The 24272-nt window shown below is 39.4% G+C and overlaps 1 protein-coding gene across 3 annotated transcripts; it reads left to right on the forward strand.

Moving 5' to 3' along the window:
* Window positions 1-28: 28 nt before the first annotated feature.
* On the forward strand, window positions 29-24066 carry Sh3yl1 (SH3 and SYLF domain containing 1). 3 transcript variants are annotated; one of them, XM_027424742.2, is made up of 10 exons: window positions 32-525; window positions 3431-3541; window positions 4525-4638; window positions 6524-6588; window positions 12907-13019; window positions 17608-17736; window positions 19249-19411; window positions 20048-20126; window positions 22567-22623; window positions 23722-24066. In XM_027424742.2, coding segments are annotated over exons 1-10 (1023 nt in total). In that variant the 5' UTR covers window positions 32-524; the 3' UTR covers window positions 23913-24066. The 3 variants fall into 3 exon arrangements, with proteins under 3 accessions (XP_027280542.1, XP_027280541.1, XP_027280543.1); XM_027424741.2 differs by having other exon boundaries at window positions 29-3541; window positions 23770-24066; XM_027424740.2 differs by having other exon boundaries at window positions 31-3541.
* The last annotated feature ends 206 nt before the right edge of the window (window positions 24067-24272 follow it).

Below are 24272 nucleotides of genomic sequence, written 5' to 3' on the forward strand. Positions count from 1 at the left end.
TGGCGTTTCCTCTGGGCTGGGCTGTGGTCACACGCCTAGGGACAGGGGGCGGAGTGCACGCGGGACGACGCGCCGAGAAGGTCACGGTGGCCCGGTGTTTTGCTGGGCGTATTAGGACGTGCCAGGGCGGCCAATGAGCCCTGGGATGGTGGCCTGCGGACCCTCCCTGGGCGGTGCTCCTCTGCTCTGAGGTACCGCCCTTCCGGGCAAGGTACCCCGTTGGACCACCGAACCTAGGCCACGCCACTGCACAAGCAGTGGGTCTCCCCGATTAAAAAGAGGGGGTGGTTTAGTGGGCTCCAGAGGAATGAGGCGGGTGGACGCAATTGAGCTATGCTGTGAACAAGGTTATAGGACTGGTGATTGCATCGGCGAAAGCAGGGCGTTCCCCTATTCCCTCACCTGGGTCAGGTGTGCGCCCGTTGGGCGGGTCCTGTCGGGGAGGCGAGGCCGGCCAAGGATAACGCCTTCCTCTTCCTGGGCTGGTGAGAGGAGCTCGGGCACCGGGCGGAGCGGCGGGCATCAGTGAGTACGGGTCTGAGCGGCTGGGGCAAGTCGGTATTGTGGCCACTCTGCATCTTGCAAAGGGCACTGTGAAAGAGAATGAAACAGTCAAGTCCCTGGGTCTGTCTGTGCGCATCCACCAAGTTCATACTCCACGGATCGTTTGGCAAATCCTCAGAACTCAAGATTAGTTTCTACACTCTTGGTCATGAAAGGTTTGGTTGACTGTTAATCACAGACGTTTCAGTTCATTACAGAAAAACTGCATTTCCAGTTTTGAAGATTGGTTTTCATCTTGTTATTTTTCTAATATCTGATATTTTACTATCTTCTGGTTTCAAGTTGTTTTGAGAAGTGGCATCCTGTGTACTTGTCACAGATGGGAGAGTTGCACCTTTGATACAGAGATTTGTGTAGGGCTTTTGTGGGAACGGGGTCTCTGGGAAGGGATATTCTCCCGGTGGAGAATGCTCTCAGTGCTGCGCCTCTGGATAAAGTGCCTGTATGTTCCTTTTTAGAGCTTTGAATTGGCCAGTAACAATAGGAAGCAGTTTTCTCTGCTGTCAAAATGTGCGGTCTTCGCGTCATTTCAATAAATGTTACCACTGCCCTGCTAAGGCAGAGCAGGGAACAAAGACTTGAGAAACCTTATCCGTAGGAATGCCCTGCCCTGGGGCAGAAGCCTTGCCCTGCTCTGTGTTTACCAAGTGAACAGGTTCTGTATTCCTGCTGGCCCAGGTACTTCCTTCAGATATGAGGAAATGTTTAGATTCATAATGAGTTGGTAAACCTGCGCACAAAGTTTAGAGAATAACAGGGCTGGGTTTAAGGTGCTGTTTTATTCTACACTGTGGCCTGTTATTGAAATACCATAGCAGCATCTGGTTGTTTGCAAATTGCTATGCTGGAGGTTAAAATAGAATACGTGATAACTTCCATCCTGTTTACGGCATCTTAATTAAGGAGAATCGACTATTGGCTCACTATGTTTAGTTTCTGTGAAATTAGTAAATACTGCTCTTCCACTTTTTTAATTTTACAAAAGGTTTAAAAAAAAAACTCTGGTACATTCATTATTTTTTTATTTTTATTCTCAGGAGATTTCTCCCTAGTATAAATATAAATATTTGGTGTTTCAAAATAAAAGGTGATAATAATCAAAGGTATAATTTGTGCATTGTGATTATTAAGAGTCGCAGGTCCTTGTAAATTCACTCATTTGAAAATGGTGTTGTGAAATGACAGGATTCGTTAATATTTAAAGTCTAAACACATTAAAATTAAATTTTCCTGTTTCTTTAATGACAGACAAGCAGGCATCTATGATCCTATCCTAAACCAACATCTGAATTTCTCTGGGAAGCAAGTACAAGGCAAAGATTTTTCTGCCCTTGCTCCCAGCTCTTTGTCCCCATCCATAGCCAGGTGCCAGATCGGGGGAAAGAAGTGGAGTTTGGATAATTTGGTTGTAAAACTTGTTTAAAGAGGTTAATGGCCTGACCAGTAACATAGATTCTGACTTAACTGATTTGACAGACTTGGGCTCCTTAAGACAAAGTGAGTAGTTAAAACTCAAGCCCCAGAAAGATTACACTGATCTAGACAGATGGAAGATGTCAACATCAGTGCTTAAAGTTGTGCTTCTTGGGGAAGGCAGCATTTCAGAGCCTCTTGAGAGGCTTAGCTCTTTTTTAAATTTTTTTTTAACTAAGGTTTTATCAACTGCTCTAAATATAAACCTAGTTGTGCTCTTATTTCTTTGGTTTCTAATGGGATTTTTATCAACTTAGCAAATTAACCTTGTAAATTAAAATTTTAAGACCTGGATTAATACAGAATGAAAATGTAGAAAGCCATTTCTAGATGTACTTTTCCTATATGTATTGTTTTTGTATTTCTGTTGATGTTTGTTTTTATTTGTTTGTTGAAAGTTGGTTGTTGATGACATTAATTTATGATCTAATACTCTAACAGGAAAAGAGGAGGGACCCTTTGATCTCCGGGCTTTGGTCTTGACCCTGGTTCTAGTTTAGAAGTAGTGGTCAGCTTTCTTACTCCAGTTCAAGTTTGTCCAAAATGAGTTGTGAATGACACTCTTTGGCCCCTAGCCTGGGTTATTAACAAATTGTCAATATGTAAAATGATTTCCAGATCTTAAGTTCACTGAAGCTATGAGGTTTACAAAGTAAATTTTTTCTTCACAACTTTTATAAACTCTTCTTAATATATTAATAGTATGACATTATTTCAAAATTTAGAAATATCCATATGTTTTAGTTGCTTCTGAAAAAAAAAAAGTTACTTTCTTGGCTTAAGATTTCTTCAGAAAAAAAAAAAAAAACCTTATAGCTTGCTTGACTTTGGAATTCAGTGGTTTAAGGCTTTTATGAGTATTCAAATCCTGATTATGAGGTGAAGTTGAGGAGATATTATGGTCATTCAGAAGAACCATTGAATAGGATGTTATCCCTGCTCGGTTGTCATTATAGCAAAACAGAGGAAAAGGGAGTGTAAGGATTCAGTCATTATGAGAAAAGCCAACTGTATCAAATTTTATATCTATTACAGACAATTATGAAGTATATCTTTTGTTAATCCTCAAGTTCGACTTTCTATTACACTAAGGTGATTTAATTATGAGAAGAAGATACTTAATGAGGAGAAAAGCCCAGCCACCTTTTACCTAGGAACCCAAGATCCCATGTTTTCATAATTGGTGAGAGTTTGAGTGTTGAGTGTTAGCCATCTGCAAGATTTCACAACTTAAGAAAACAGAGATGAGATCATCAATAAATGAGGACTGGAAGTTACTCTCCTTAGTAACATTTGACTTTAAATGCTTAACTGTGTGAGAGAATGAAACTGAAATACATTCTGAAACTAGATGTTTTTTCCCCCTCTGTAGTATGTTTTTTTAATCTTTCAGTGAATAACCCTATACCTTCTAATCTGAAATCAGAAGCAAAGAAGGCTGCCAAAATATTAAGAGAATTTACAGAAATAACTTCCAGAAATGGACCTGATAAGATCATTCCTGGTAGGTAAATTTCTAAAGATGTTTGTTTTCTACATTGCTTTCTACATTCCTTAGCATTTCTCCATAGATGTCCTGTGGAAACAAGCATACATTTAGGCCACCCTAATCTGAGACTTCAGAGGGGCAGCACTTTACAGGCAGTCTTTGAGTGGGTAGACAAAGGCCAGAGCCAGTCAGCAGAAAATCATCCCTCGCTTTGCTTCCCTCCACTTAGAGGAGCCAGCCTAAACCCTTGAGTCTTGCTTCATTCAGCTTTTTAAACTCTGGTTTTTGTTTTGTTTTGTTTTTTATCAGTTTGGGGGAATTTGCAAACAGATTTTTCAAAACTCACTAGCTAACCTCTCAGATAAATGTTCATGATATAAGCTTTTTAAAGCACTTCATGATGTTTCTTGAAAATAGGGAAATTGTATTTATAAGTAATATTTTTTTATGTAAGCAAAAGGCACCAAAAAGAATTTGGCCCATAATTTGATGAATTCAATAACTGGCTTCCTGTTCTTCTAAATGACACTGTTATTTTATATCCAAAACTTCATCAATAATAGCATTAACTCCTGAAATGATACATAACAAGTGCTAATGATATGGTTTTAATTCCTATGTTCACACATATGCTGATGTAACTCATCAAACTCAAATCTTCCCTTTCAACTAAACAGAGTGAATAGTGGTAAGATTGTACCTTTAGAGGATAACTCTCATTTTATGTAATGAACTCTGAAATGTGAATAAACTAGTATTATAAATAGAATTAGAATTTTAATATATATATTAAATATAAAGAATATAAATATATAAAGAATATAAAGTGGTAGTTTAAACAGATCATGGGTTTAAAAAGAAAACCTTTTGATATGGTGAATCACTTTTTGTTGTTAAATACAAAATTTCATATTAATAATGAATTCAGTTCTGTATCTTTAAAATCTAAGTTCTGTTGCAAGCTGTATTTTAGTCATTGCTGTTTTGTTTGTTTGCAGCCCATGTGATTGCAAAAGCAAAAGGACTTGCAGTTTTGTCTGTCATTAAAGCTGGATTTCTGGTGACAGCCAGGGGAGGCAGTGGGATTGTCCTGGCACGTCTTCCAGATGGAAGTAAGTTAGTACTTGTAGAGACCTTAAATCTTCTGTGTTCTGCATCTGTTGTGGATGCTGTCATAGGAAGTATGACCTGTGAATCTGCCATGTGCTTCTTCTTGAAATGTGTAATGTGTGTCAGGAAGCAAACAGGAAAGCTAGCCTTAGATTATTACTAGGTGGAACTCAAGGTATATCTGACTATATTATATTACATTTTGTAGGCCTTCTATGGAACATTTTTTGAACACACATTTCTCTTGTTGAATGTGAGTTCTTACTCCTCAATTTTGTGGAAAAGCCAGATTCTTCTGTTTATAAAAGTAACCTGTAAACTTCTTTGTTTCTCTGGAAGATAGTGACATTTGAACCTACCCCCTTCTTCCAGCAGAATTATGTTGAAAGCATTATAACATTTCTTTGTAGACTAAACGCTGTTTGATTTTTTTTCAGAGACAAATTCAAAATGCATCTGCTAAGAATCCTAAGAACCAATGCTTATAGTAGTATTTAAAACTTAGTCACATGTCAGAACCAACTAGGTGCCTTTTCAGTTTGACCTGTATTGTTCCTCATATAAGAAAAAACATTGTTGTATCAGTAACTTTTAGCAGAACTCATTTATACTTTCAGATAATAAGCACAGGTATTGATAAACATGTCCTTTATCCCTGAGTTGGTCTCAATGTTTCTCCAGAGACAGTAGCATATCTTCCCACAGCTGTAACTCAACTTTTCATCGTTCAAGGTTGCCTTTGGTATTGGGGTACATTATAACTCCAGTGCTGTATCTACCAGTCACTTTTCCTTCTCTAGCCCTTGAGTAAAAAGTCTTAACATGTAATCACTTCAATTAATTTTTAATTGTTGTATTTTAAAATAATAAAAATCCTAAATCTTTAAAAATTGGGAAATATGAAACTCTTTTTTTTTTTTGAAATATTGCCAAAAATGCTCTCAGCAGTGACACCAAACACAGATTTGGCACCTTCCGAGGGGATGCCTGTTAGAGAACTAGGTAGTCTCCATAGGAAGGCTCTGCAGATTTGTCTGCTATCCACTGACAGGACAACTTGTTGCTTAAAAGTGAGATTCTGACTCCACCAACCTCTCCACCCCTACTCTCAACCACACTATGTTTTTTTCTATTATTTTTAAAAGTAAGTTTCTTTCCCCCATCTTACAAAACAGCAGCTGTATACCTGCTGAAACTAACTGAAAGGCTACCCAAATAAGGCAAGGCAAGTTCCTGATCCCAGGAAACAGGTCTGTAAGGTTTTTTAGCATAGGTGTGAAAAGCAGCTTTGGGAGATTTAGGCAATGGATCCTGTAATCAAAACTCTTCCAAGACTGGCAGATTAATCCTATATGTATCCATCAGTAATGCTTGTCTAGGATGTGTTCCCTAGCAAAGGAATATCAGTGTAGAAGAAGTGTCATTTATTGATAAACACACTCAATACCAAGCTAAAAATAGTTTTTCTAGATTTGTTTCTCTACAGAAAAAGTAAGTACAATCCTAAAATTCCATTTGCCATGGTAGCAAATTAAAATTATGTTACCATCTCTGGTAGTGATTGAAACAAACTTTTGAATTTTGATCTCTTATGTCTATGATATAATTATGACCCAAACCTAGGCAGTTAAATTGTAAAAATATTGATAGTTGAAATTATCAAATATTTGTATATATTAAGTGTATAAAAGTTTTATATGAGCTGTTAGAGCATGAGATACATAAATTTGTGAGTATGACACTCTTGGTTAATACCTAGTGTCTTTAAAAAAACTAAGTTTTAAAAGGTCTTAAAGTATAAAATGCATCAGTCTTCTGAAAAAATACTATTTTTCTTCATATGACAGACATTTTATGTGTTACAATGTTTTTGTCTGTTTTTATCAGAATGGTCTGCACCTTCAGCCATTGGGATAGCTGGGCTTGGTGGAGGATTTGAAATAGGAATTGAGGTAAGAGGACTGTGTATCCCATTGCCACAATCCCTAAAGGCACCCCAAACTCAGCATGCCAAAATTAAGGCTTCTTAATGCTCTTTGCTTCTTACACTTGTGGAAATTGTTTCCCTCTCCCTCTCCCTCTCCCTCTCCCTCTCCTCTCCTTTTGTCTTCTCTTTCCCTCCCATTGTGTGAACTTGTCTGTCTTTGGCCTTCTATATAAACTGTTGTATATACTCAAGACAACATAAACACAAAGCATTTCAGTTTTGCTCCTCAAGGTTTCATCTGCATTGTGTACAGTAGAATCTACTTTGGAACCCTGGAAGTGGTATTGCCAGCAGCTGTGGCCTCTGGTATCTTCTCCTGATAGTTTCCTTTCAATAGATAAGCTACTTAGACTTCCAGTCCTGATGTCCCCACCCTTCTTCCTTTAGCTCCACCCCCTGATTGCCACAATCCCCTTCTCCTATTTCCACAATTCCCAATGCTCTTTTTAAAACCTCTTAACCTTTCTATAGTCCCTATACCCTCTTATCACTACAACTCCATGTGAGCCTGCTTTTGACCATTTGTTTTGAACACATTGAAAGATTAAGTAATAACACATAGCTTAAATTTCAAAAATTTCAAGACCCAAAAGGAGAGGTACAAGATCATTCTTTGGAAATTGAGGATTTTTTTTCCATTTTAATGGCCTTGAAAAAGAAATGTAATGAAACATAAAGATATTGAACAAACATCTTATTAAATGCTGTACTGTATTATTTCAAAAGCACATGAGTTAGTGGTTGAACTACACTGTGGGGGAAGGTCACGTTGGCTCAAATTCTGGCTAGAGCACCCTGTTGCTGTGTGATGTTGGAGGTCATTTTTTCTTTCTGGATCCTGCTTTCTTTGGCTACAACAAAGATGAAAATGGCCTTCCCTTGAGCTAATATTGGTGATCAAATAGACTGATGTATGCATAAAAAACTCTTGGAATGATACAAGCAATAATTTTTTTCTTTAAACATTTTTGCCATTTACAAAGTTTGGATCATAAAACATATACTCACAGTGCTATAAAAATTAGTTCTGGAATTTATTTCATCAACATGCAGGAAAGATAATTCTTTAAACATGGCTTTGAATTCTTATCTAATTACTTAGTTCATCTTAAGGTATCTTCTGTAGTATTTTTAATGCTTCTTTTAAAATAGTTTTGAAAGAGAGGCCCTAAAATGTAGACACTAAATAATTAAAAGTTCCCCAGAAACTCCATGCTGAGGAAAGGGAAGCCTGATTCAGGTTGCTGAGAGTGAGAAAATCCTGGGATCAGCATTGTTTAGAGGAGAATTGAAGTCCAGGGTGAAGGATGTGACCAATTGAACTGGGATTCAGATTCCATACCCATCGGCTAGCGGCTTAAGTGTAAGATTCCTCATATATGAGTTTGGGAGATGTTGAGTAAAGGATTCGTTATTTGCTTCTCCAGAATCCTCATACAGTATATTCACACCTTCTGTTACTTGGCTTCAAGCTTCTTAGTGAGGACTGGAAGATGTCATAAGATAATCCCTATATCTAATTTTCATGGTGAGAATAGCCATGCCTCTGAATTAGGTATGAGGATTTATGAACCTCTGTAATAACAAGATTGGCAGAAAAGTTACATAGCTTCTAGACGGAGCCAAGGGGTGGAAGTGTGGGGGCGGGGATGAGGGAGAATGGAGAGAAAAAGACAGCCTGGCTTCTGTGAAGTATGAATATGGAGTATTGTGTGTCAACTTTTCCTGGGAAGATACAATTTAAACATCTACTCACTCCAGATAGGGAACCCACAGCAGACCAAAATACAGATAGCACTAAAGTCCAACTTGGTGAACCAGTCAGTTTTATTGGGGTTACTTGCAGTTCTATGGGTGAGGGGTAATTACAGGAGCAGAAGTGACTCAAAGACGGCTGCATCACCAAAGTCCACCCTAGCATGGGTGCCAGCTCACAAAGCTTCAAACCTGGAGCACACTGCAACCTGTAGACAGCTCACCTGAAGGCGTGGTTTAAATGAGTTCACCAGACCCAAGATAAATGATAAATAGGTGTTTATTAGGGAAGGATTTACAGATAAGAGTAAATAACTGCAGCAGTCTTCCTGCTCCAGAAGATGCAGTCTCTGCTCTTCTGATGCTCTTCACAACCTAACAGAGTGCCAGCCAGCCCCTACTGTACCTTATGATGGGTCATCCATACCTGAAACCACACCCAAAAGGTGTGGCCACCACTACAAGTTCACTGGCAAGGCAAGATGCCACTATACTCAACAGCGTGGAGGGTACCTTTCCCAGGTGCCTCAGTTGATCTACACCTCTTCAAGACAGCTCTTCTGATTTTAGCTTTTTCTAGGCAGCTGATTTCAGAGTCCTCTTTGCAGTGTTAATCACACCAGTTGAGAATAAGACCACTACCACGATTTTTGAGACAAGTTTGAAGCAGGCTTCATTAAATACTGGCCAGGAAATTAGACACTGGCCAGGTCTACACCTGGAATTCACAGAGAATGACCCCAAATTATATTAAACAGAGGCTTATAAAGACAAAACCCCTAAGGCTATGTGGTCCCTGCCTTTGTCTTCCTGTCTACATAAGATCAAGCACACCCCGTACACTTGGGACAGCCTGTCTTGCTTACCAAAGTGAAAATACGTGGCTTGTTATCTTACATGAACAACCCTCAGCATTCCAGGAAGTTATCTGTTTTGGGGCAAGTGGGGCTCACTGGTTAGAGGCATTTTTGGTGGTGGTGGTGGTGGTGTTTTATAGATCTCTTAAATACAGTAATTAAAACTTAAAGCATAACTTTAGCCCTCACAGCAGCGTTTCTCCTCCTAGAGTCTTCTTTGCCACCCAGCTTCCTTCCATTTGAGGTAGACTTTAAGCTTTTATTGCTCACTCTGTCAGGGAGGAGCCTAGTGAATCTGTCAGTTTCAGGGACTTCCTGAAGCTATTTTGAGTTGTTTACCTTCCTGCTTAAGGAGCTTCCTACAGGAAGCAACGTTTCACAACAGAAGGTGGGACTGATGGCTAGCTGCCAACTCTCAAGTGTTACCCCTATGCCATACTTGGGATTATGGGAAGACCTCCTTAGCAACCCAGGGAAGTGACACAGATCCCAAGTGGTTTCTTGACCAAAGCTCAAAGAAAAGACACCTTAGAATACTTCCCTCAAATTTTACTGTTGGAACTGTCACGTTTTAGCTCTTATGTTTAAGGAATTATTTAGTTTAAAAACTTGCTCCTGCCGGGCATTGGTGGCGCACACCTTTAATCCCAGCACTCAGGAGGCTGGCGGATCTCTGAGTTCGACGCCAGCCTGGTCTCCAGAGGGAGTGCCAGGATAGGCTCCAAAGCTACACAGAGAAACCCTGTCTCAGAAAAAAAAAAAAAAAGAAAAAGAAAAAAAGAAAAAAAACAAAACTTGCTCCTTTTAAATTAAATTGTTGTTATACAAAACATTCAATTTTTTATCAAATTCTCCAGTGCTATCTTACACGGTCTCAGTGTTGCTCCGCTGCCCAGCTTTCATCAGAGAATACTTTTCTGCTTTTCATTTTCAGCTCTAGAAATATGTGCCCTTAGCTATTGACTGTTTCACTAGTGGCATCACAAAAAGAACATAGGATCATCTTACTCTTACTTCAGAGAAATCAGATACAGAGCAGATGGACAATTGGAAGAAGATTGACTTTTTTCCTATGTGGCCTCTCAGAGCTCCTTTACCTTAACTGTCCTGAGCTGTTCTAAGCGTAGGGTAAAAAGTCCGTACTTCTAGGTTTGAAAAGCCACCAAAACTCACCAATCCAAGACCTTGAAAACCTAGCAATGTCTGAGCTTACCTCAAGATAAGGACTTGAAATCCTACCAACCCCACTCTGGAAATCTCCACCCTGGAAAACTCCTTCTCTTAGAAACCTATATAATCCTGGAAAACTCCTCCTAGAAACCCTATATAAGCCTGTCTTCTGCTCAATTCCCTGCTGCTGCTTTCTGGATCAGAGGCAGCCACCCTCTTGTGTCTTTCCCAATAAATCTCATGTATGAGGTTTGTTGTAAGGTGTGACTTTGTGATATTTCTTGGCTCCAGACTGCCAGGATGCCTTTTTTCAGAACTGCAATGCTTCTTTTGGGGAAACCTTCCCCTCAGAGCTGTAGCACTTAACACTAAACAGTATGAAGTAACTAGTATAGCATCTCTGAAAAGAAATTTACATTTTTGAGTGTGAATGTACCAAACAATGCAAGGTTGTTTTATTACCTCCAGGTGCCTTCGATATAATCATTGGAGGAAGTGCTTAAATTTACACAAGGAATGTTACCAAGTGTAATAGAACAGGCCTATAATCTCAGCATTCAGGAGACCAAGGCAGGAAGATTGTACATTCAAGGCCAGCATTGGATGCAGAGTGAGACACTGTAGTAAGCAAATAAACAACAATAAAGAAATGCTAAATCACCCTGTCTTTTAACACTGTAATCCTCATAGGTTATCTATATGTCAAATAAGAAGAGTAGTTGGTTTAAGTGATGGCACAGACAAACTACCAACTAGACCACTCCATAGGCAGAGTTATTGGGGATCAAACTGCCAAGGTCATATCTGGGGTAGGGTAGGGTAGGGGGTCAGAGAGATGAGGAAAACGGTAGAAAAGCAAGCATACTTTATATGGCAGTCAGCAGGCTGATACAGACTGGATTGACTAGGTACCTTTGCCCAATGTAGTTGACTTTTAGGGGGAAGGTTAAGGGAAGTTCCTGGAGGGTTAAGGGTAAGCCTTAGGAGATCTGCTTTTCTGGTAACAGAAACCCCACCTTTAGGCTTTCATCATTGTTTACCTGGCCAAAGTCCTTCTGTTTAGGACAGTGTTACCTCTATTTGAGGGTGAGGGTGGGGGATTTGGGACCTAACAGTTGGCAAGAGCTGAGAAGACTTTTGCATATGTCAAGAACCTGCTTGTATCATGGATGTTTTTTGATGATGAGATTTTCTGTGCATCAGTTGAAACATTGATTAGGAAACATGTAGAAAAATTTAAAGAACTATGCAAGTTAAGGCATCTTTTAGGATCTGCTTGCCCTTTGTGTTTCACTGTTATGTGGCCATGTAAGCCTTACAAATAATTTCTTTTCCTCAGACAGTGGAGGATGGCTATGTGATCATGCCACCGTTACAGAGAAGAAGATAGGCTTAAGCATCTGTCAACATCATTTCTCCAAAGTCACACAACGTTTGAGAATTAGTGGGGTTTATACCCAAATAGTTTTCATTTTGAGCCCAATTTCTTAGCACTGTCATTATATCTTCAATTTTACAGATACAGATGATGTGTGTATCTGATCCTCATGAAGGTTGGGTGAGGTAGGTTCTGTGCTAAGATTTCAGGGTAACGAATCAATATGTCTCCTAATAAATATATCACAATGTAAGGGGGAGGGGAAGAGGGGTCAGCACTGTGGTCGCCAATGATGTTTCTCACATGACAGGTGATGCTCTTTTTCTTGTCTAACTTTGGGCTTCCTATGGCCATTATGAATTTAGAAAAATAAACTCTATGTTGTATTGACCTAACCAGTCACTTGAATCATATTCTAGTTTTTATTCTCATTTAGAGAAAAAAATAAGTCACTACCTTAGGCATTACCAGTGGAAGCCAGCTAACACCATTCAAATACCCAACATGCAGTGTCAGAGTGATAAGTGTATAGCCACTCTCGAAGTTAGGGTAGAAGGCATCTCAGGATAAAGCCTGACCTGAAGTCCCAGCTCTGTAGTCTGTTAGACTAGATTTTGTAGAAGTTTATCTTTAGATCAAAGCATGTTTTGTCTTCACCTATTTTTAATTTTTTGGTTACCAGTGTGGCAATTTGCAGATAGTGCAGCTGATAATGTACCAGCTGCCATTTCCTGTTGTCATGAGACATAAAGGGGACTATTGAGGGCTAAATGACACACAGGTATTTGCCATAATTACCTGTACAAGTCTGGCTTCTGGCCCTATCTATTCAAAGTAATGGTATCCCTTCCATATCTGGCTTTCTGTCCACATTGAAAGTCTACATTATACATGGTATAGCTGAGCTTAAATCAACACTTATTTTATGCAGTATTTAGGTATACCCATTTTTATTGTTGGGGGAGCTGTTGTTTATTTGTTGAGACAGTAGATTTGCTAGCAGCCTGGAATGTAAGTGGCCTTGAACACACAGAGATAGACCTGCCTATGCTAGGATTAAAGATGAACACAAATACATCAGGCAATATGGCTGTTTATAAATGAGTGGGTTTCTACATTTCAGGTGTCCGATTTGGTGATAATTCTGAATTATGACAAAGCAGTAGAAGCCTTTGCAAAGGGTGGAAACCTGACACTTGGAGGGAATTTTACTGTAGCAGTTGGGCCCCTTGGCAGGTAAGTAAACATATACCAAACTCTAAAGACTTTAAAAATCATAGCTTTTTTCATATTAAGAAGAAATTTGAATTAAAATGATGCCAGGCATTGGTGGCACACGCCTTTAATCCCAGCACTCGGGAGGCAGAAGCAGGCAGATCTCTGTGAGTTCTAGGCCAGCCTGATCAACAGAGGGAGTGCCAGGATAGGCTCCAAAGCTACACAGAGAAACCCTGTCTCAAAAAAACAAAAACAAAAAAAAAACAAACAAAAAAAGATTAACAAACATGATTTCTACAATTGGGAGAGGATTAAAGGTCTCTAAAACAAGAAATTTACAAAAATAAAGAAGAAAAAGAAAACAGTGAGTAGAATCAACTCTGAGCCCAGAACACACAAGAAAAAACAAAGTTTTTCACAAGCACAGGCCTTGCTTTCCATTGAATTGACATAAAATTTACTATAGTTTTGACAAAGCCAAGTGTAGTCAAATTTTTATGAACTGATAAAGGGCATCTGTGTTCTGGAGTTTTGGGGTTTCTCTCAAACTAAATCATTAGAATGTGAAATGGTTGAATCATATTGAGCAGTGTTTATAACACTGTAATTTTATTTTCCTTCTCTGTTAATGAAAGACTATTGGGTTAGTAATCATGCCAGAGAATTAAAAATGATAACTACTAATGGAAGTTAAACAGTAAACCATCTGAAAGTGTTCTATGTAGGAAGAATCCATAGTTTTAGCACTCTTGGGATATGTTTCTCTGGTTGAGAGGGCTAGCTCCCAAATTTCTCTCTCCAGTGCAATCCCACCAAGCCATTTACAGCAGTTCCATGTGATACGTTCTCCCACCACTGCCTTCTCTCCAAGACATGTGGCCGCCCTTGGCCACCACTAAGTCCAAGTATTGGGTGAAAGTCTGGAGATTTGCATGAATGGCAAGACGCCTGGTCCAGTTTCTGAGAGAATGTCTTTCATTCTCTTTTATTGTGGAGCAGCCTTATATACAAATTTACAAGAACCCTGGGTCAAAGGGTTCACAACAGGATACTGATCCTAGTGGGGTGAGGTCAGGAAAACAGGAGGTACCTGTGGTTGTGCTGGAAAACAACTCTTAGAGATGCCATGGGGGCTGGGTCCCAACATCTCCCCCTTCTTTATATATAGCAAAACAGTTATCAAGTAAGAACTATAAGATTTCAACCATTCTATCTTAGTGAGTTACTATAACTATCTATCTTCAACTCCATCGAAGACCATAGAAGGATAATATATAAACTCTAGAACTGACAGAGACATCTTGCTTCCTAGACAGTCACCCAAAGTTTCTTGGTAATGTTGGGGCATCCATTTTTAGCCTACAGGCCACAATGTGTCTGGCAGACTTCTCAGCAAAGCAGGAAATTCTAAAGTGTCCACCTGCATTGGTAGTTTGTCCATCACCTTTTTTTCTGTGTCCTGTAGAATGTCTGGCAGACTCTTCCATGAAGCAGGAACCTTTTATGACTGTCCATCTTGTTTCAGCAGTCACTGTCCTATGGGTCTTGCATGTCCAGATTATAAAGCAACAGTCAAACAGTTCAGGCAAGAGCGGCTTCTTGTCCAAATGTCTAGTCTTGCCATGTCAAAGGCAAACTTTATTTCTTAGATGCCCATCTTCCTCTCGATGTAACTGGTGTGCCAGGAGCAGCTATGTCTCACTGTCAAGAAAAACCCTAAACCATTTAAATGTCATACATTCTGTAGGTCTTTGAAAGGTTTGAAGAATATCAAATATCTAGAAAACCTAACTAATATCAACAAATGAAGATCCATTCCAATACAAAGTATCAATAAATGAGGATCCGTTCCAATACAAAGTATCATTTCTATATCATATTCCTCCTTTTTCCTTTATAAAGTGATTGACTGTGACCACTACCATTTCTAACCGACCGAATTTAAATGAAAACAAATATTCGGATCACCTGGGCCACTGCTTCAGGGGGTCCTGCCCCATGAAACCATACCACTCTGGAAGAAATCCACAGCTCTTCATCCTCTGTGGAAAAAAAAGCAGAAATTTCCCTCCCAAGTAACCTGTACTTTAACAACTGTTATTCCTTCCCCAGCAATTAAACAATTTAAAGACAACACAATAGCATTCCTTTGTTAACAGTAACACATTTACGATAACACTTCATCCACACATGTGTGGCCACACCATACATACATACATCTTTTGAACAAAACTCACAAAGGAGAGGTGGTGTGGGGAGATGGCCATCCTTACCATAGCTTGGCGTCTTTGGAGGGTCTTGAGGCCTGCCGCATCTTTGTCCATTCCTGTATGGTCTTTTGTAGGTCTTTTCTTCATCCACTCTGACATATTCTCCTTTCTCATCCAATGTGACAGATGATGTGGATGGCTTGTGATGAGGGCTCAGGGAGACCTGCTGGAAGTCCAGGGCTATGTAATTCACATTGCCAGTATTCTTTTTTGGAGCTGGGCTGTTAGTGTCACTGGGTACAGGGGATGAAGACATTGGGTTCTGCATAGGGACATAGTTCTCGCTGTCTCCAGAGTCTCGCTTCATCGGCTGGCAAAGTGATGGGGCATTGTGCTCATGGGGATGTCAGGACTTGGGTTTATGGGCACATAGTTGTCATCAGAGCTGGCACTGTATGATCGACCCATGACAGTCTTTTCTGGAGATTTAGCAGACCAGCAGGCGGTTTCTCCGCCTTGTGTTGGGTACTTATAGTCACTGACTGGAGGTATTTGTTGAGGGCTGCCCCACCGAGGTGTCTTGGGGTGCCGTGGTTGGGGAGCTATGGCTGAGTCCACTAGGAGGTCTCCAAAATCCCTACATAGGGTATTGCTGGGTGCCTTGAAGGTGTACACATCCTCACTATCTGCCGCAGACCCTGTGAGGCTGCCCTTGGTGTGGCTGTGTGAAGCCAGGCTACTAGGGAGGGCAAAAGCACTACATTGGCTTGGCTTGGGAAGGCTATAGAAGCCATGGACCTGACCGCTGACTCTGTTGATACAGTATCTATTGCCCTGGGCAAGTTTTTGTGCAGCTGTATCACTCTCTTGTTGAGTGCTCTGAGAGAAGCTGGCATTCCTTGCATTTTCTGTCCTTCGATTTATGCATTGGTGCAAGTGTTGATACTCCTGAGGTGCACCAATGGACAAGGCAGGCTGGATGTGGCTTGACACAGGGGGATGGCTAGAGTGTGAAGGAGCTGAGGACTTCCTTGCTCGGAGCAGGTACTGACTGGAGCTGCTGAACTCAGCTGGAGAAGAATGGAGACTATGACTGACTGAAGAAAGGTTTCTCAGGGTGTCAGTGCTCTCTTTAGTCTGACTGAAGCCACAGATCTGGCAGATGCTCTGGACCCACCTATTCATGTCAGCCTCTGTGTCAGCCACCAGGTAGAAGGTGCACTCATTGGTCTTGATATTTTTGTTGAAGGTCAGGCCTACATCCAACTGCTTACAGAAGTTTAAGTTGATAATCCACAGGGATTTCTTGGAGTGTTCATTCTTGTAGTATTCCAGAACATCTGGGTCAACCATTCATCTGGCCTCTCCGCAAGATAAACCATCATTTCTTCCAAGCAAAGTGCCCCAACTTTTTCTCAAGAGGCAATTTCTCCAGCCAGCCTGTGCACACCACATCGTTGCCGGCTGACTGGAGCTAGCTGTGGGCTCGAGTAGACAAGGGCATGGGCTGCTGGGTCAGCTGGCTGCTGGTGCACAGCTCACAGGGGAGGGATTCCTCAGAGGAGGATTTCCCATATTTCTTTAATAATTTTCTTAACATTATTACTTAATCCAAAGTTAAAATGAAATCTTACCAGTACCTTGTCTCTTTAAACTTTCTCTGTGTATTTGACTGTGATCTCTATTCCAATCCAACTCTCTTAGGAGTTGAGGCACCCCTTTTCCAGTGCACTTACAACCCAACTCTCTTAGGAATTGAGGCACCCCTTTTCCAGTGCCTTTCCAATCCAACTCTCTTTGGAGTTGAGATTTCTATTTTCCAGTACCTTTTTCCAATCCAACTCTCTTAGGAGTTGAGGTACCTTTTTTTCTAGTACCTTTTGCCAATCCAACTCTCTCAGGAGTTGAGGTACCTATCTTCTAGTACCTTTTGCAATCCACCCTCACAACTCCTTACTTGCTGGCCAAGCTTCTGAGGGTGATGTCTCAGGGTCCCCTTTATTTCCTGATCTCAGTGGAACCTACACTTGTGGCCTCCCTTGGCCACCTCTAAGTAGTGGGAGAAAGCCTGGAGATATGCATGAATGACAAGACGCTTGGTCCAGTTTCTGAGAGAATGTCTCTCACTTTTATTGTGGAGCAGCCTTATATACAAATTTACAAGAACCCCGGGTCAAAGGGTTCACAACAGGATACTGATCCTAGTGGGGTGAGGTCAGGAAAACAGGAGGTACCTGTGGTTGTGCTGGAAAACAACTCTTAGAGATGCCATGGGGGCTGGGTTCCAACAAAGACACATTCAAACTCTAGCTTAGCCAAAGAAAAAACATTGCCTAGGAAGACAGGCCTTGTGGCCAAGTGATGAGCAATCATCCTGGTTCTGCCATCTTTTGTAGGAACCTGGAAGGAAACGTATCCCTGAGAAGCTCTGCAGCTGTCTTCACTTACTGCAAATCCCGGGGCCTTTTTGCTGGCATTTCCCTAGAAGGAAGCTGTTTGATTGAAAGAAAAGAAACCAATAAGAAGTAAGTTCATGCAGAGTGACTTTGATTGATTTTTTTAAAGTGTGTGATGAGAAGATAATACTTCAAAATTTGTCATAGTTTAGGAGTTTATGAGTATACTTATATAATCATTTAAATATAGCAAGGCCTATATTTAAAACTTTTATGAGGAAATTAGTATTGTTTGGGACTGGGGAGATGTCGCAGCAATTCAGAACACTTTACAGAGGACCCAGGTTTGGTTTCCAGCACCCACATGGTAGTTCATAACCACCAACCATAATTACAGTTCCAAGTGATAAAACCCCTTCTTCTTACCCTTGAGGGAACCAGGTAAGCATGTGGTGCACATAGATACACAACAGGCAAAAGACATAAAATAAAATAAATTGAAAAGTAGTATATGTTTGTGAAAATAAGACTTAGAGAGAAAAAATAAGCAAAATGTGACATATTTCTTACTAATACTTTCTTTGCCAAGTAAGATTACAATCATGACATATATTAATTGTGGATGTGATTTTTTTTCTTGGCTTGGCATTATAATAAGCACGTTCAACTAGGTGACAATATGACATCAACATGCCTTGTAGTAAACACAACAAATAATCTTGTGGGTCAGTTAGAAGTGCCTCACTGTGAAAGATTTCCTATTACCACACTCTGGATTTGTCTTCCATACAAAACAGAGACCAATTTTGATTCAAATTTTTATTTCTAAATATTTGTTGCTATCTCAGAGCTTCTTTAATCTTGTGTCTGGATCATTTTTCCTCAAGTGGGTCTTAGAAATCAAACTAACAGATACCAGAATCTTGAACCCAAGGGAGCCAATGTCTTGGTGACCATAGGGCCATTGTAGGACAGACATTCCACTGAAGGAATGAATGTTCACACCAATTTTCCCAAGAGTATAATATCATGCATTTATGTTGCACATAAACCAGAATTAGTCTAAATGAAGGAAATTAAGGTTTGCAAAAAAGTCTTCATCTTATAGAAGCAAGAGTGTTGTGTCTGCCCATTTATGGTTTCAGGAATTGGAGAATGCATTTTAGAAACTCATAATTTTAGGTGTTTGACAGTCTTCTCCCCAAATCTCAGCTAAATCTTAGGTAAACTACAACAATAACTCCTTAAAGAACTGCAAGTCTTTCTAACTTGAAAGGCAAATTTTTAATTTTGATACAAACATTTTAAAGAGATCACAAAGCCATGTATAGCAATTATTTTGGAGACAAGCATAAAGATAAAGCCTACAAAAGTATTGCAGTTTATATGCTTATGTATTTCTATATAAATGTGTGTGTGTATTGACATGCTTTTTGCATGAAGCAAAGTACATGTCAATATTTATGCTCATTGATTTAGAAAGTGAGCTTGGGGTGAATCCAAGAATTAGACATGGGATAAGTCTTGTGGTATCTAATGTACTTCATAAGAGTGATTACACATATATGTGAATGTGACATATTTACCTCCAAAGCACATACTTGTATTTTACAGAAATGTTCTTAATTTTGTATTTACTAGATTTTACTGTCAGGACATTCGAGCATATGACATTTTATTTGGAGATGTTCCACAGCCTGCTCAAGCAGAAGATCTTTATGAAATCCTCAACTCCTTTACTGAAAAGTATGAAAATGAAGGACAACGCATCAATTTGAGAAAAGTAGCACGAGAGCAGAGGAAGGTGCTGTGGAAAGGCTCCCTGTCTTAGGACATACTGTCTGTGATATCAAGTTCCCAATGATATACTGAGCTTCCTTTATGATTCGTTTATGTAAAGTCCTCAAAAATGGCCTAAAGTTTTGACCTTGCACATATTTTAAGAATAGTTTGTCTTCTGTAGTTATGTATCTCTTAAGATGAAATCTGGTAGTGTTAGAGAACCAACACTAGCTGTGCCTTTCTTCCTTGGGTCTCCACTTGATCGCTGTTGTGTAGAGTGGAAACTGAGATACAGAGTCTAAGTCATCACTGCCTTTCTCTGCTGACTGTTCCCTGTGACCATGTCACTGGACTTGCAACCTCCTGCAGACCACACACAGATGTCAGAGGAAGAGGGGGCTTAAGTGCAAGAGTGTACTACATCACACACAGATGTTGGGGCGGGAGGGAGGGGAGCTCAAGTGCAAGTGTGTACTAGATCAACACTTAGCAGAATCTCATGTCCAGTCCTACTCTATATACATGAGTTTCTGGAGCCTAGATAGTAAATGCAGAGGATGAACCCTGCTCTATAAACAGGTTAGAGGCAAAATCATCCTATTCTCATAAGTAAAAGCAGGTATTTAAAATGTTCTGTAATTATTCTTGTGCCTCCCAGGCTAAAGAATTACCTCCAAAACCATCATCAAGACCACAGCAATCCCGAGCACCTGTCCAACTGAATTCTGGCTCCCAGAGTAAGTGCTTCTACTGCAGTTTAAATGTAACAGTATTTAAGTAATCATCAAATATTAAGATAACTTGATATTTCAATATCAAATAAAAGAACCATGAGAATTTAAGAGAAAAATTAATGTTCAGCTTTTTCTAAGGCATAACATAGACTTTCTGTTGTGATTTGTGATGACTTCTCTCATTCTTAAAATATTTTCTTAAATCCACAATGAGATTTATATTCATCATGTTTGGCTTGAGAAATAGCTCAGCAGTTAATAACACTTGGTGTTCTTGCAGAGGACCCCATCTCCATTCCTAGCACCCACATGGCAGTTGAAAAATGTCTGTATCTCTAGTTCCATGGGATTAGACATCCTCTTCAGGTCTTTGTGGACAGTGTGAATGTGTAGCTCACATACACACAGGCAAAACATTCATAGAGATAAAATAAAAATAAAAGAATATTTAAAAATTCAATTTGTTCTGCTGAATATTCCTAGGAGTACAGGGTCTCCATGAAGTGTTTTTAAACTAGGTGAAATTAACTTTTATAAGGTTTCTTGTCATCATATCTGTTTTAATTGAAAAAGATTTTAAAGGCTTTCATATACAAGTACTTTCTGTACATCATTTCTACCCCTTTCTCTCCCTCCTCTAATTCTGCCTGTGTTTTCCCATTTATAACCTCTTCCTCTTTATTTTTTATTATTTTTGTTTATATACATACATATGCATATATATATGTATTGTATATATACAGTGTTTGCATCCTTCCCATCCTTCCCATTGTCTATATATAGAATCTTTCCATCCCTTCTTCCATGATGTTCCCTGTGCCTTGTTTGAAGGGGTTGCGTACCCAACAGTCAGTTGTTGTCTGCATTTTGACCAGTAGTGACTATCTCTGTAATGGTTTCCATCTGCTGCGAAAAGAAACCTTGATGAGTAACAAGAACTATACTTATCTATGGACATAAGGATAAGTATTTAGAATGCAGTTAAAAATTGACTGGTTTAAGGCTGGAGGAACCCACAGAAACAGCTGACCTGAACAAGGGATTGCTCATGGACCCCAAACTGATAGCTGGGAAACCAGCATAGGACTGTTCCAGACCTCCTGAAGGAGGAAGTCAATTTGGAGGTCTGGACAATCTATGGGGCCACTGGTAGTGGATCAGTATTTATCCCTAGTACACAAATGAACTTTGGGAGCCCTCTCCTCATAGAGGGATACTCTTGAAGCCTAGACACGCTAGGGAGGGTCTAGGCCCTGCTCCAAATGATATGACAGACTTTGAAGATCCCTCAAGGAAGGCCTCACCCTTCCTTGGAGAGTCAGTGGGGGCCGGGGAGGAGGGGAGGGAGAGGGAACTGAGATTGACATGTAAAAGAAGCTTGTTTCTAATTTAAATTTTAAAAACAGAGACTGGTTTAGGAAAGTGGCAGTAGTAGCTCTTCTGTAAGGTCTCTGACCTCATTAACTATGGATAGTTGACTCAGCTTCCAGTACTAGGCATGAATTCCCTCTTTCTAGCAAGGTTTAAGTCTAATTTGGTGACTTTAGTTACCACTAGCTATAAAGTGCCACTATTGCCATAGGGAATATCTTACCAGGGTGGTCATTGTTTTAGTCCAGTGGCTTTATTAGATCATAAACAGTTTATCACCACACTCTATCTTTATTCTTTCCCTTACAGATTATATACCCCATCAAAATCTTTCAGGCAATATAAAAATTACAATGTGGTTACATTCTCTTTTTCAAGTGAATGATTATAATGCATACAAGTAAAAAACAGCATGATTTCCATATCCCTTACATGACTAAACATTTTACGTATTACAGATGAGAAACAGATTATCCCAAGAACCCATGTACATTCATACCCAAGCAACTTGTTATAGAGTAACAGAGTGTAAGCAAGCAAGATATTCTTTTACTGTCAGGCTGTGTTTTGCAGTTACAAAGAAATGACCAATCACTTTATTACTTATCTTGAAAGGTAATCTTATAAGGAATCTTAAAGAAATCACAAATCTAAACTTTTGTATATGAAAAAGAACCAGTCAGCTCTACTTCATATCTTTAGGGCACATACCCGTTCATCAGTAGTTTTTAATATCAGGAGATGGAGGGTAAAAGTAGGTATAAGGAATTAATCATCACTTTTAATCACCAACCAAACCTAGCAAGTAAAGTACATCAGCTAGTAATAATTGGCTGCTTTGTATTTGTTCCCTAACCTTAACAAGTTCCTCATTCAACTATGTGTCTTTCTAAAACTTTAGATTGTCTTCTTGGGTTTTTCAACTCAAAGCTATTTGACAAAAACATCTAGTCTAACTTTAAGTTATTTTGAAAGCTTTGTTTCCGCTATGATACACCCTGAAACCTATGATCACATGTCCCAACATTAAGGTTAAAATAATTTAAATCTTCCCTTATTTTTATCTTAACAGGTAATGGAAATGGATATAAGCTATATCCTGAACTTTCTAGCTATCATGAGAAAAATGGTAAGTAAAACTCTATTGCTTAAAAAATGATTTATAACCACCCTACAATCATAAAATTTCCAGTTAATTTGATAGGTTATGAAAATCTCCAGGAAAGAGTTCAAGACTTTTTTTTGTTTGTTTTTGTTTTTGTTTTTCGAGACAGGGTTTCTCTGTATTGTTTTAGAGGCTGTCTTAGAACTCACTATGCAGATCAGGCTGGCCTTGAACTCACAGAGTTCTGCTTTCCTCTGCCTCCCAAGTGCTGGGATTAAAGGCATGCGCCACCAATGTCTGGCGTGTTCAAGACTCTTAATTGTAAATATTCTTAGTGACAAATGGTATGCTTTTGTTCTCTGATCAGCTTTGAGAGACCAGTGGAGACTCTGCAGGAGCAAGCATTGCCATTGGCAGCCCATGGTTTTCTAGTAAAAATATTTCTCAACTTGTTTTACTTAAATACTCCTTAGGAATTTTTCTTGAAAGAATTAAGCACTTAAAAAAAAATGTGAATTAAACATGAATTGAGGCCAAAGAAGACTAAACAGCCATTAACTTAATGTCCTAAACTTTTGCCACTGAAGTCATCAAATTGTGTGTTACTGAATCTATAAACTATTGAGAAATTAGCCATTTTGTATAAGTATAAATAATATTGTCAAAAAAGCAGGTAGTCAAAATCTTAAATAGTATCATGTAGATACAAATATTTTAAATGTCTTTCCTGGTGAACCTGGGGGTTTAACTTTTCCTGGTGAACCCAGGGCCCCACTGTTACAGGTTTCTGTGCTTCCTACTATGATCCCATGGCACTGGTTCTATTGTAAGTCAGTGTAAGCAAAGCATCCTCGGAGGCAAAAAGACAACTTGTAGTAGTCGGTTCTCTACTCTACCATATGGATCTTGGGGATCTGTTTTGTTCTTTCATCTTTTGAAAGGAGAAAACTCTAAGTTTAATTATGTGAGCATTGCAGAAATTATTCAGTGTGGGTTCTGACACACTGCATAATCTCTGCAAACTAAAAATTAAACCCTAACTGGTCGGTTTCTATCTTTACAACCCATACTTGAACTTCTTTCCTAAAATATTTACAGTCCAATTGCACTTTCTTGTTTTAGGAAGTTTGAATCAGCCAATAGAAGTGACAGCACTGTACTCTTTTGAAGGGCAACAACCAGGGGATTTGAATTTTCAAGCCGGAGACAGAATCACAGTTATATCAAAGACTGACTCACATTTTGATTGGTGGGAAGGAAAACTTCGAGGTCAAACTGGCATTTTTCCAGCCAACTATGTAACTATGAATTAAAGTTCATGCTATTTTGTTATTTGATTCAAAACTATCTCTACACAGACAGGATTCATTTATTTACACAAACCTGTTTGACCACATCTTTGCCCTGCAAATGTTTTATCCAGTTGTAAAAGATTTTTCTCCAAATATAAATAAATGGTTAAAGTGACATGCGGCTAAATGCTTTGTATTAACTTAATCATATCTACAGTTGTCATCAGCAATGTTTATGGTCATGTTTCTTTTGTGCTCATCAGACCCCACTTAACCCTTGAGTAACCTGACTGCTCACTACCACAGTTTCAGTATAAACAAAGCATGGCTGGGGAGCACTCACTGCTCACTTTCACGTGAGCATGGATCAACCTCTGAACA

Source organism: Cricetulus griseus, chromosome 7 (assembly GCF_003668045.3).
Source record: "Cricetulus griseus strain 17A/GY chromosome 7, alternate assembly CriGri-PICRH-1.0, whole genome shotgun sequence".
NCBI lineage: Eukaryota > Metazoa > Chordata > Mammalia > Rodentia > Cricetidae > Cricetulus > Cricetulus griseus.